This window comes from Emydura macquarii, unplaced genomic scaffold, assembly GCF_026122565.2.
Source record: "Emydura macquarii macquarii isolate MOO-44397 ecotype Brisbane River unplaced genomic scaffold, CSIRO-AGI_Emac_v2 contig_1348, whole genome shotgun sequence".
Lineage (NCBI taxonomy): Eukaryota > Metazoa > Chordata > Testudines > Chelidae > Emydura > Emydura macquarii.
The window spans coordinates 7,732,417-7,746,087 of NW_027131485.1; the positions used below are offsets into that span (position 1 = coordinate 7,732,417).

Below are 13,671 nucleotides of genomic sequence, written 5' to 3' on the forward strand. Positions count from 1 at the left end.
AAGCGCAGCGTAGACAGCGCGCAGAAAGGAAGCAGAGCAGTCGACGTGAATCATGTAAACTACGCAGAGTAGTTTGCATAACTCCCGTCGACTACCGCCGAATCGCGAGGTAAGTGTAGACCAAGGCTCAGTAAGAAAAAGAGGAAAAATGGTAAAAAAACCAAGCTGAATCAAAATGGTTGCAGTTGAAGATAGAGACAATGTAACTGTTCAGTGAGATTATTCCTCTTGTGGTAAATAAAACAACCGTTTGCCCCATCCCAAAAGTATTCCCACTTCAGTACCCCACAGGGCTGCTCTGTGGGTTCTAATAGAGACCTTCAATTTCTCTTTTGGGGCCCTGGATTTCTAGCCACACATCACCCTTTCCTTGGGTACTTCACACAGCTTGTTGGCTGTACCTCTAGATCTCTTCCCAGGCTCTTCAGTTCCTAATGGGCCCTTGACTGGATAAACCAAACATCAGGTCCTGTGATCCTCAATTCTCTCTCTATCATGCATAAAAAGTAGTTTGTATACAGCTTCCCTTTCTAGCATTCCTTGCTGTGAAACTTGCAATTCCCATTAGTATTGGGAACTAGTAGGCTTAGACTATCTTGTTTTGGAGGTGAACCAAGTACAGGGCAGAGCTGGACTGGGAGTCTCCCTCAAAGGGCAAGCATACTCTGTGTCTGGGGCCTCTGTTTTTTATTTTATTTCTGACTTGGGCCAGGCTTCTGTTCGTTTAAGTCCCATACGCTGAATACCCTGAAGATTTGAGAGCCTTCCTGGAAGCCACACTGGCAGCTCGGAGTCTGGTTTGTCCTTTTAATGATTGGATCTACCTGTTTAAAATCTTGTTCTTGGTTTTAGTCATTTGGTCAAATACCTGAACATTTCTGTCGTTTGGTCAAATGTCCAAGAGAAATTGTTTTTGACTCAAATGGCTGAAACTTTCAGATATTTCAGCACATGGCAGCTAGTTGGGCAGAATGAACAAAAATCATCTCTGATGTAATTTCAATAAAATTGAAATCACTGGTGTTTTCACATGGGATGAATCTGGCCAAGTGACTGAAACAAGGATACTACTATTTTCTCTGACTGTTTTATCACTTGAAAGAATGATGCAATGTGTCCCTGAAGGCTGGATATCTTCTTGTATCTTCTTGGGTTAGAATTATTTCCAACTGCCAACATACCTGAAAATCAAAAGGCTGCTCCTCTCCATCCCAGCAATCACTTTTCTGTTCAGTTTCCAAGGACGTTCATGGCCTAGTGTGTTTTGTATATAGTTCCCAAAATGTTACTTCCAATTGGTGTTAAGAAATGAGAAGAATTCTAAATACTAATTTTTCTCAAAGCCATTTTCTTTTAAGTTTCATTTTCTGGTGTCTCAAGGGAATATTTGAGAGCAGTTGTTCCTGGTGCTTGGTATACCAAGCATAGAGAACATATTTATATAAATGATTAGACATGAAAACTTGCTAGAGGTAGGTAAGTGAAGATAGCTTTCTTACTATTCTTAGAAGGTTGATCCACTAAAGCAAGATATAGTGCTTGTTCAAACAAGGCTCTCCTTGTTATGGGGACAGTTAGAGCTACTACAAATCTCAAACTGGAAGTATGGTCTAGTGAATTCAGCAGGGGATGAGAGCCAGGACTCCTTGTTTCATGCTAAGTAGTTATTTGTACTTGGGAGAACCATTTAACTTCTGTGTTTGTTTACCCATTTGTGACACAGGTTTTCCTACTACAAAGTGTACTGTGAAGCTCCTTTAATGTTTGTAAAGTGCTTTTAGATCTTTGGATAAAAGTTGCAAATATTTGTTAATTATGAAGAATATATCAAAATACCAAATAATTTTAAATAATGTTCTTAGGTTTTTTTTAAATTAAGCCCTTAGTTAATTTTTTTGATAGCACTGGGCCTTACCCATTGACATGAATATGAGTAGAGCACAAAGGAATGAAGACAATATTCCATAGAATTAAAGATACTGAGAATGAAAGAGGGCATCTAGTAGGCCATCACCAGCCAGTGCAGGAATGGTTCCTGCTTTATGAGTCTGATTCTGAGGAGTACTTGTTATCACATAAATTCCATTGACTTCAGCATCACCATCTACTGTAATAGCCCCATCCAGGTCCACTCCCTATATTTTCTAGAATTTTTAGCCAGGCAACTTTCAAAATGTGCTAGGATCCCATTGCTCCACTCTGGAAACCAATCCATAGGATAGAAGCGTGAGCCAAACTCCAGAACAGAATCAATATGCCTAAGTGCTTTTGTGAAGGCAGATTTAGTCTTCTCATGCAAGATATGGCAATGTCCTTATACTAAATACAGATACTCACATGGTATTATTTACTTTTTGTATTACAGTGGTGATAAGGGCCCCAAATCAGGGATCATAGTCATATTGTGCCAAGCATTATACACACAAGTTTTAAAAAAAGGCAGTATTTCTTGCCCCTGATTGCTCCTAATAGTCTAGAATATAGAGAAACCTGTACTATGGACCACCCACAATAAGCAACTCTATTTTGTGCCCACTTTGAAATGTTTCCAAGATTTCCGGTAATAACTTTGTTTGACCTTTAATTAAAGATCAAGCATTAGCTGGCAATCAGAATCTGCTGATCTTGTTGGTGATTTAGACTATGTTTTACTGTAAAGTATAAACGTTTGTAATTGTTTCATTACTTTTATGCTTTACATAAGCACGGTGCCCAGATAAGCACTGACATACTGTTAAACAATCTCACTTCACTTAATCTGAGAGGAACAACACTCCACCTGCCACATTATCTAAGGACTCCTGCAATGTACATTAAACATTCAACATCAGTAGGTGCTCTACTGTAGTTCATCTTGTCGGGAGTGAAATTTCAGTCCCAAAACATAAGGTTGACTGCCTGATGCTGTCTGTCTGAAACAATAAATAACACAAATAGGTATCCATATAAAATAAAGAGGTTAAAGGCATTGACAGCTTTTCCATTGGGTTCTGTTAAAGGAGGTTCCCATTGGAAATGACTTTTAGATCACGATGACAAGATGGCAATAGGAACAATGCTGAAATAAAGGGCGGGGAGTGCTGGTTTCTTTTATTTCTGAATGAATGTAGTGGTTTTGAAAGGGATAGCGCTGACGACTGATGTCCTGTACTAATACAAAACCAACATTGCAAGAAGAGGCAGTAACAGCTTCCCCACAGTGACCCACCCCTTGCCTGAAAGGACTTCTGTGGGTGAGAGTGTACTTGTTTCCCATCAATTAGTCCCTGAGCTTAGCGTTTAGGATATTAACAAGGGTGCCAGTTGTAATGCTGGTCCATGCTGCCAAGAATCCGACACTTCCCAATCATTTCATATAGGACCTCAAATTGCCAATTGCCTAGTGTTTAAAGAAAAATGTTTTGCTTATGAGTTTGACTAAGTGTTTCTTTGTTGTACTGTCTTCATTATTATTTGCATTGTGGTAGTACCCAGGCATGGAGCAAGATCCTGTTGTGCTGGGCATTATACAAACACAGAACAAAAAGACAGAGCCTGCCCCAAAGAGCTCACAGTCTAAGTATTAATGTATGAGAAAGGGTTAGTAGGACCACCTGGTTTACCTTTTCTAACCCATTTATTATTTTACATATCTCTATTTTTTTTCATATTACTGGTCACTTCTCTAAACTGAACAGTCCCAGGCTTCTCATTGACCTCTCATGTGGTATCTCCTCATGCCTTTAATCATTTTCAACACCCACCTCTGGATGATTTTTGTGGGGATAAATGAGACAGGGATGTTAACAACTGTAATGTAACCTGTGAACACACCAGGCAACTTGTCAGATAGATTTGGGTTTCACAATATAGATTAGTGCTGATGCTGCTCTATAGTGTGTGTTGTGGTGTCACACAAGGATGGCCTAGAGTGTATCTATCAGGAAAAAAGGAGTAGGGGTTTCGGTGTCACAGATGGGATGGCAGATGGGAAGAGGAAACTTAATATGGAGCTGCCCTGGATAAAATATATTAATCCAAAAAAATAATGTTTTTATGCTGGGAAACCTAACAAAACAATTGCAATATAACTAATCAGAGTAATAAGTGTAAACTACTTTTAGTGTATTAGCTGGCAAATCACAGCGTAGCATCTGAAGGAAAAACTAATTTCTTCCTTGTTATTTCTTAGACTAACACTCAGCTTCCTGTATGGTCTACAGACATGGAGGAAATGTCACCTAAAGACTGTGAAGAACACAAATTTATAGCATCTCCACGTTGAAAATGAAACTGACTTTCTTATATTTTTGATGGGATAACATTTTACAGGGTTTATGATGGTAATATGTACTTGAATTTTTCTTTTAATTGTACCCATATCTCTCAGTCATTAAAGAAACAGCATTTAAAAAGCAAGTGTTTTTGAAGTGCAGACTCTAGATGATTGACATGTTTGCATAAATTCTTAAATTAGAGCATTTTGACAGAAATGGGAAGTGTGCACTTTGGACCGATGACCTACAGTTGAGTACCCAGATATGACTTCAAAACAACAGAGAAGTGTAACTTCGGGAGAATTTTCATTGCTGGGAAGAAAAATGTGTTGTAATTTCTATACTCTAACTGCACTTGTAAATTTGGACTTCCATTACTGGGGAAAAAAAAAAAAAGCTAAATAATACCACATTACAATTGTAACTCTACTGATATAGGGCTGGCCAAAGTAAGGTGACCAAATGTCCCAATTTTATAGGGACAGTACTGATATTCAGGGCTTTTTTTGTATATAGGTACCTATTAACCTCCACCTCATCCCGATTCTTCACACTTGCTATCTGGTCATCCTAAGCTGAAGTCTCAATTATACATTACCAAACAATTTATGGCCAGGTTTATAAGTTACCAGCAAACTTTGGCTCTACTTTAACATACCCCAGAGGAAACTAAATATAGTACATAATGTTACAGATCATGCCCCAATCCCACAACAGATGCGCTAGTGCAAACTCTTGAGCCAACAGGATGCCATCAGTAAAATTCCAGTCTCTAGTTCCTCTGCTCATTCCTTCATATATCACAGTTAGAGCTAACAAGATTCAGCTATTAGTATAACTCTGAACTAATTACACTGTACTTTCAGAGTTTAAGGACTTGATATCAGATCAATCCCTATGCAGGTCCCTAGAATCTGCCACACTGTAAAGAGTGTTCTTGGACCACATCATCCAATACAATCTCAATCATCCAATATTAAAAATCTGGCATTCCCATTTCAAGTTCTTGTGTTCAGACCACCAACACACTCTCTAAGGTTCTCACTCTTTCAAGTTATTTTCCTGGCTGCTGCTCACCTCCACAGAGCTGGCTGCATTTCACTGTTAATGGATATATATGGTGCCCAAATCCTGAAGCCCTTATTCACTTTTCACTATATCTTTACTCAGGCAAACACTACCACTGACTTCGATCATAACCTGGAGGAGAGTTTTTGAGTAAGGACTTAAGATGAAAGCTATGGGAGAGCAAATGGAATAAATGATGCCAGTATTATTAGGAACACTTTCTGTCATGATCACTTGTTAGAAGAATTACCCAACCGAGTCACTTCCCTTTTCTTAATTCCTTTCGACAAGGCATGGAGTAAGTCAAAAGGAGAACTTTCTGTTCTTGATAATTTCTGCAGCCTAAAAATAACTGTTTAAGCACAATTAGTTTTTATTTTTTTAAACAAAGAATCTACTTTTCTACAGTTTAGTAAACCTTACTGTATGCAGCTGAGGGTCATGAGTTATGTAAATCCAGTAAGGACATAGTTTCACTTAGAATCACAAGCCTGGTCATGTGGTGATCCATGAATTTCTATGTCTGATGCTGGTGCTGAAGTTATAACTGAATCCCAGCAACTTATTTGTCACTTCTACTATCATTATCCTGTGCAGAAAAAGCACCAAAAAAAACATTTCTTTCTTGGAATTTATCTATATTCACATCTTCAAAATTTCTTGAAACACAAAATCAAGCTGTTGATATTTTCTTCAAGTTTGAGGTCCACAAACTGAAGAATCAGCACGCTTGAGCAACCTAGCTACAGACAGCCTTAAAAATGCAAACAGTGGGCGCACACAGTGTTTTTGTACTTGTGGTGCTGCCTCGGTAGCAAAAGTGCAGCTTCTGGACAGTGACAATGAAGTATGTTTTTTCTTTTTGAGATAGGGAGAAGCTACAGCCCTGAAAGTCCCACCGAGCGGAGCGTCCTGGTTGGGCTGACGAAACTGGTGCCCCTGGTTGAATGTTCCTCTGCTTCTTGCATCAGAGTACAGAAATTCTGGCCTATCGTTAAAAGTCCATTACCCATTTACGAAGGAAAAACACACATTGTAAAAAGGAGTCATTGTACCTGATAGGGTAGTCGGCGGCACTAAGGTTAATGAAGAAATCCCAGGGCCAGTCATTCATCTCAATTAAATCCCTCATACTCTGAAGATAGGTGGACAGAAGACTTGCTCCTCCCCAGATGGTTGCCATTCGCCAAGGGGTGATTCTCACATTTGGGTACTGGCTAGCGAACGGAAGCACTTTCCGGTGTAGGTAATTGGATCGCTTTACAAGGAAAGAAAGTAGAATGTTCAGCAGAGTAGGGGAAAATAAAAGGATCTTCTCCATTTGTGTTCTCTAACCAAATGAACATCTTAAAACCCGACCTTTTTCAGAGCAGTTGACTTGGGCCTGCAGTCAGCTTAATGTTAAATAAAACTACTTCAAATACATAGAGAACTGTGAATGGTATCTGGGATTTGGTCATTTATTTAGCAAATATACTCCCAACAAAACTCAACAATTTCTAGCCATTTTCCCCCTAAGCCGTGCTAAAGAACACATCACTTCATTCAGTGCAAGCTAATTTGAAAAAGTGTCAAGAGCCCCCTTTGTTTTATTCTCTTTGATCTCACCTGGGGAATAGTGATTCCACTTTAAATGGACATCAGAGCCTACAATAACATATCAGTTATCGCTACAAAACACATGACAGACAGACACAAACAGATACTACAAACACACAGGGAGAAATGAAGGCAGTCACACAAGGAAACACTTTTTTAAAAAATACAGCCAGGAACAAAACATAAAACAGATGGAAAAACAAACAGTGATACATACTGTATGTAGTAGAGATAAAAAGAACATTGGAGAAGGTGACAAAGATGGACAGACTGACCAACAGCGAGACAGACAATTTATAACCAGTGATATATTACCTTGTCAACATGAATGTAATAAAAATGGTCTTTATGGTAAATAGCCTTTAACAGGCGTTGGAGCTGTCGAGAAGCTCTGCCATGAACAACCAAGACAAACGCGATCCTAACTGGGTTGGCAGGCATGTATTCTACGGAGTCCTCATCCCATTGTACATTGTTGTTGGCTTTTCCTGTTTGAAAACAAAACATAGTAAGGACATCTTTGAACGAGTCTGCAGAGTGGGGATACAAAGAGCAGCTTGTATTACATTTTGGCTTCTTTTTTTAAAATTTTTTTTTACTGGTAACTGAGAACTTATAAGAGGTGCCAGGTTGACTGCCCTAGGAACTAAATTCCTCTCTTTAGGCACAGAACAAGTTTCAGAAAGCATGAGCAGCAGCAATGCAAGCTTCCCTCATGCTGTCCTGATTATGTGCCTCAGCCAGGGACAGAAGGAATAACCATGGAGAAATATTCAAAATTTTTTTTACCCTTAAGTGAATTAAACCACATTCCATTGACTTCAGGGAAGCTATATGGATTTACATCAGCTGAGAATCTGTTGTGAAATCTTTTTAAGTTTGCTAGTCTGTATCCAGGGCAATACAACAGCGCTAAGGGAAAGAAAAGTACTAGGGTATTGGTTATAGTTTGAATATTATTTATTCTTTGTTGCTAGAAATAAAAATTAAATCACAGTTACTACTTATGTGGCATAAGCTCCCCCAACTAATGAGCCACATCCTTGCTTGGAATAAATCAGTGAAGTTCTGTTGAAGTCAGAGGAGCCTTGCTAGTTTGTACAAGCAATGGCCTAATGATGTTCTTGTATTCCATTGGCATGACCAAAATATCACATAACTACAGCATGAACACAGCTGTAATGTCATCTATAATAGCAGGCATAAATCAAAATGTTTAAAGGGTAACCTGCAAAATACAAGAAAATAAAATTGGGGTGTGCATTGCTCTTTGCATCTTTATGTAGAAAAGGGGGCCTGACAATACAAATACAAATGTTTTTTCCTGCGTGTTTTTACATGAGGATTTCTAGTTTCACCTCACCTGTTTTTTTTTCAAGAAAACTATTGAGAACTGGAAATCTAGTAAGATTATGACAAGAAAGGCTGCGTAAATTAAGAGTCAAAGGTAATTGTTCAGAACTTTCCAAACTTTTTGTTCTGTGTTTGTTTTTTGTTAACATCTATTCAACCAAAAAATCTGATTTAGAGTTTGGAAGAAAAATATCTTTGCTTTCAATTAAATTCTCTCTCCATTTCCCTGCTCCCTTAAGGAAACCTCCAGCAAACAAGACAAGCAGAGTTTGACATTTCTAAGTTAAAAACAACAACAAAAAACACACTACTTTTCAGGCCTTCTTTACGCATCTTAAATAAACTAAAAAAAGTACAACCCCATTTTTTTCACGGTATAGGTTGCCTTTAATAACAAAGAGCATTACATGCAGTCGTTGTCGGTCCCTTGAGTCAAGGTTGACATCCATCAGGCTTGATGGGTCTTCAGATGACTGAGAAGCCTGATTCTGGATGCACTTGTTCTTTGGCAGTGGGGGCATGTTGTTGTGTGGGGGAATGGAATTTGCAGTCCCGGGTTGGTCTCCTTCTCCTTCTTCCGCCACCACCATTCCGCCTCGGTATTGAGCCGTTGGGCCTCACAGTGGCATGTGCCTTGATGGACCAGGTGGGAGGAGCATGCTGATGACCACTTTCTTGTTGGCATCAATGTCTCTGTGCTTGAAGGCGACCTTGAGCGTGTCTTTGTATGGTTTTCTTTGGCTGCTCTTTGAGTGTTGGCCAACAGAGAGCTGGGAGAAGAGAACCTGGTGAGGGAGTCAGTTCTCAGGAATTCAAACACAGTGGCCCGTCCACTGGAGTTGATTTCTCAAGAGCAAGGCTTCAATGCTGGTAGACGCAGTTTCATGGAGGACGCTCGTGCTGGTCCAGTGGTCTTCCCATTGGGTCCCCAGGATTCGATGCAAGCACCGCTGTTGGAAGCTCGCAAGGGCCTTAATATGGCATAGGTAGATGGTCCAGGTTTTGCTGCAGTACAGGAGGGTGGTCAGCATGGCAGCCTTATAAACCAGGACTTTTGTCGACTTCCAAAGGTCTCTGTTTTCAAAGACACATTGTCGCGGCTTGAAGATAATGGCACTGGCACAGTTGACCTGGTGCTGGACTTCTTCATCTATGGTAGCCCATTGGGAGAGAGGACTGCTAAGATACAGGATGTGTTCCACGTACTCCAAAACCTCCCCATCTACATGGACGGCATGATGGACGTTCAGCTAGCCTGGGAGAGATTGGTGGAGGACCTTCATCGTGGCGATGTTCAAAGACAGGCCAAGTCTCTTATATCAACTGTTGAAGAGATCTAGTGTCGCTTGCACATCCTGTGCAGAGTGAGCCATCATGCAACAGTCGTCTGCAAACTTCTCCACCATGGCAAGGTGATGATCCTCCAGAGAAGACTACATGCAGTATCATCACTTTAAAAATGCCTCAGCCCCATTAAGAAAAACATCAGGGTTTTCTAGGTTTATGAAATCCTACCTGCCATTTTGGATTGTGTCCTCTGAGCAACTAATCCATTTAGTTTTTAAAGTTTTTATTTTGATTGAAAATGCATATTTAATTATGGGCACTACACTTCAACATGGGCAAAGCTCAAATTTGTACATCCCTTTAAAAATAAAGCTTTTAAGACTTTAGAAGTGTTCATGTACCAGCAGAGAAGCAAAAAAAGTTGTGGCTGCAATCTAGTGAGATAATATTGATACAACTACTTTAAATTATTTGGCTGAAAAGTTTTGGGTAAATACAAAGTGCTTTATGCTCAGAGCCTATGTACAAGTTCAATAAAAATGCAGACAGAAATAGTTGTGGCAGGATAGCAAAATGCATAAACATACTTCTACTTAGAAATATTAGTTAACTAAGCCTAAAAAACTTCACCACCTTTGAGAGATAGGTATTCTTGTACCCATTTTAAAGATTTACAATATAGAGTCTTGCAAATACTGCCAATACCACGATCTCTCATGACTGGAACCCTCAGGGGGATATTCTTCCTTTCTCTCGCAGCAGGAGCAGACCAGTACCACCGAAGGGTTTGCTTTCACTATCCTGATGGGATCAGGGAAGTTATACATATTAGAATTAGTAATTCTCTGTCACTAGATTCCCAAAGACTTCAGCATGCTTTGAACTGGGGCTATCAAACACTAACACTGTAAACAGAGGATATGAAATAGATACTATGCCGGGGAGCTGGAATAATGTTTATAGTGGAGATGCTGAGAGCCACTGAACCAAACTGTAAACCCTGTATATAATGGAACCCACTTCAAGCCAGGGGGTGTGGCAGCACCCCCCGTACCTCTAGTTCCAGCACTTACGTACTATACTGATTCCTGCATTTAAAGCACAGCCACAAAAGGCTTAATAGACACATCCCTCAACATGGCCTCCTGAGTAGAGTAGTCTAACTGGTAGTCTACCAGTAGTCTAACTGGTAATACAGTGCCTGCAATTCACTGCATTTGCAAAAATGTGGATGCAATTATATGAAGGCTTGGAAAAAAAGCCAGAGCTGAATTTGACCCCTTAATTTTAAAAGGGACATTATTACTTAAAATTGCACTTCTGTTTGCCTTTTATTTTATCCCACCACCCATAGCAAGACCTAAACATGACAATAACTAACTATAAGACTAGAGCAAAAACAGAAAGAAAAAAAATTCTCTTTTTCAGTTTGTTTACCTTGGATATTTGTGTATAGTCAGTTTTACTGTTTCTCCCACATAGTAAATCAGTTTCCCCTCTTGTTTGTTTAGGTCTTTAGCACAGGGGAGAGAAAATGATTTTAAAAAAGGAAAATAGGAAAACATGATTGGAACACCAGAAAAACTGCCTGGGGAATCAGGAACAACTGCAATTGCTGAAACAATTTGCCTCTTTTTTTCTTTTAAACTGACTGAATTTCAAGTTGATAGTGTCCCTTTAAATGTTCCTGTGGTGGATTCAAATGTTTTCACAATATTTTAATTTAATTTTTGGATATTTATTAATTTTTCTTCATTAGTAGCTTCCCATGTAAAACAAGAGGAAATTTTTTCAATAACTGGGCTTCTTCTTGATGATATTATTTTAATGGACTTTAGATTTAGCCACATGATAGTGTTGTGGTTTTGTTGTTTTGTTCTTTAACAAATTTCATTGCATACGCTGTAATGTTTTGGCAGATACTGAATACAAAATCCCCCAGAATATTAATCTGAATTTAGCTCCCTTTTCATCAGGTTTCTCCTAATGAATTCCTTCAATGTCTTATTTTCCTCTCTCGTAATTTTCCTATTTTATCTTCTTTTCACATTCTGTTTTTTTTTGTTTTTTTTTTTGGGTTCAGTTCTTTATAGTCTCATTTTCCACCTGCATACTATTATGGCTTCTTTAGTCTAATCTTTTTCTTGGCTGCCTAGAGTATCATAAAACTAAGTATGTTATATTTTTCCATATGTCAAAATACCAGCTACTCGTGGTATACTCTATGTCTATTTTTAGTCTGTGGTTGATTACCACCTTCCATTTAGCAGTCTGCCCACTGACACAGACCCAGTCTAGTTTGCAAATAAGATAAAATTGGCAAGAAAGGTGAAATTGAATATTTTCTTTTGATTACAGAACTCTAAAGATACAGTCAGACTTGAAAATCAAGTGTTAAAAGGCAGTGTTCTGTAAACCATATCAATATTAGGATGGCCCCACTATCTCAGAACTGATGCATTTTTATAGAACCCTTCGTTCAAATACATCCCAAACTAATTTACATATTTTACTGTCTCTGTATGAATCATTTTGCCTATCACACAGAAGTCCGTCCCCTTCTCGGGTGTTAGGATGCCAACAATGCAAGAGAGACATCAGCTGCTTTTCAATTAACAACATACCATATGGTGGCAATAAAAAAATCTAAAAGGATTTTAAAGTGGCACTTGCATTTCATAGCTCCTTCAATACTATAATTATATTCCTGTATGTCACTTGTATTAGAGATCACACAGTAAGCCAATGCTACTGGCCTCCTCCCTTTGTCACCTTGCCCTCCCTGAATCAAACTGCAATGCAACTGCTAAGATGAGTTTCATCTCCACTGTACTGACCAAGTTTTTTAATCTGTATGCTCACTTTCCTATTCTTGCCCACTCAATTCAATGGTCTCCATTTCTGTGCAGCAGTAACTGAGCACCGTCTACATCACTTCCCTTATTTCCTCCTCTATCTTACAACCCACCAGCTCTTTTTACATCTCTACTTGTTAATGTTCTACCTGTCCATATCTGGGGTGCAATGGGCCAAGCTGACCTGGGAGATTTCCTACTTTCTTTCATGCCATCCCTTGAAGCTTATAACAGCCTCCCAATGAATGTGCATCAAGCTCCATTCCCCCCCTCCCCGCCCCCCATCCTACAAGAAACTTTTATGAAGCATTTTAGTTACAATGAGCATACCCAGTTCAGAGTTTGTGATTCTATTGCATTACCCTCTTACCACCTGTAAACTTCATGCTCTTATGGACTTATGACCATTTCCTGCCATGTACACCAGCACTCTATAAACAGTAATAATAGAGCCTACAATGTTAACATTACCAGGGCTGGGTCAAAAAATGTAATGTTCGTTATAAGCCATAGTTATGCATTGGGGGCATGGCTCTACTTTTCATCAAACAGTCTCATCCATGCAAGGCTGGCTCGGCTAGTGGATGGGGAGTGAGAGCTAGGTTGTGGCCCTACCCCTGATGTGGTGAAAGCAGTGCCTCCAGCTGCTCAAACTTCCCATAACTTCATAGTTTCATCATGTGCTGTGCACAAATGTTGGGAGAGAGGTTCCTTATAACATTTACCTCTTGGAGCACCACCAGATGATTTCACTGGGGCCAAAGTCTCCCCCAAGTGGTGGTGGTGTTCACACTCTTAATAGAACCCATACTTACCAAGTATTAGCTGCTAATCAAAATTATTTTATTTTGCATTTTTAAATTTAAAACAAATAGCTGCATTTAGCACTAAGTCCAAGTGCCTGACAGCAGTTGGCCTTTTAAAATGAAACCGCTACCACCACCTGAAATTTCCTACCTGCAGGTTTTGGCTGCATCTACAACATTTGTTTTTAGGAACACACATACCTGGTATGGCAGATGACACACAAAATGCCAGCCCCAGGCAATGTCAAATGGCTTTTACAAATTCCAGGAAAATCAGCTCTCCTAACAGAGCCCTTAACTACAGCAGCATTAAGAAGTGCCACGATACTTAATACACAGCTATAATTTTAGCATCTCATTTGTAGAGTGCATAGGACTCAATATAGAACCCATCAATGTAACTCATATCCTCTACCTCTAATCTTTTATTTCAGCTGCTAATTAATG

The 13,671-nt window shown here is 39.3% G+C and overlaps 1 protein-coding gene across 1 annotated transcript in view; it reads right to left on the reverse strand.

Moving 5' to 3' along the window:
• Positions 1-13,671, reverse strand: part of XYLT1 (xylosyltransferase 1) — a 289,074-nt gene that overhangs the window by 88,998 nt on the left and 186,405 nt on the right. Inside the window, exons 4-5 of the mRNA XM_067551051.1 lie at positions 7,239-7,411; positions 6,380-6,582 (exon numbers count right to left, since the gene is read on the reverse strand). Of these exons, the coding sequence (XP_067407152.1) occupies positions 6,380-6,582; positions 7,239-7,411 (376 nt within the window). The remainder of the gene's footprint in view (positions 1-6,379; positions 6,583-7,238; positions 7,412-13,671) is intronic.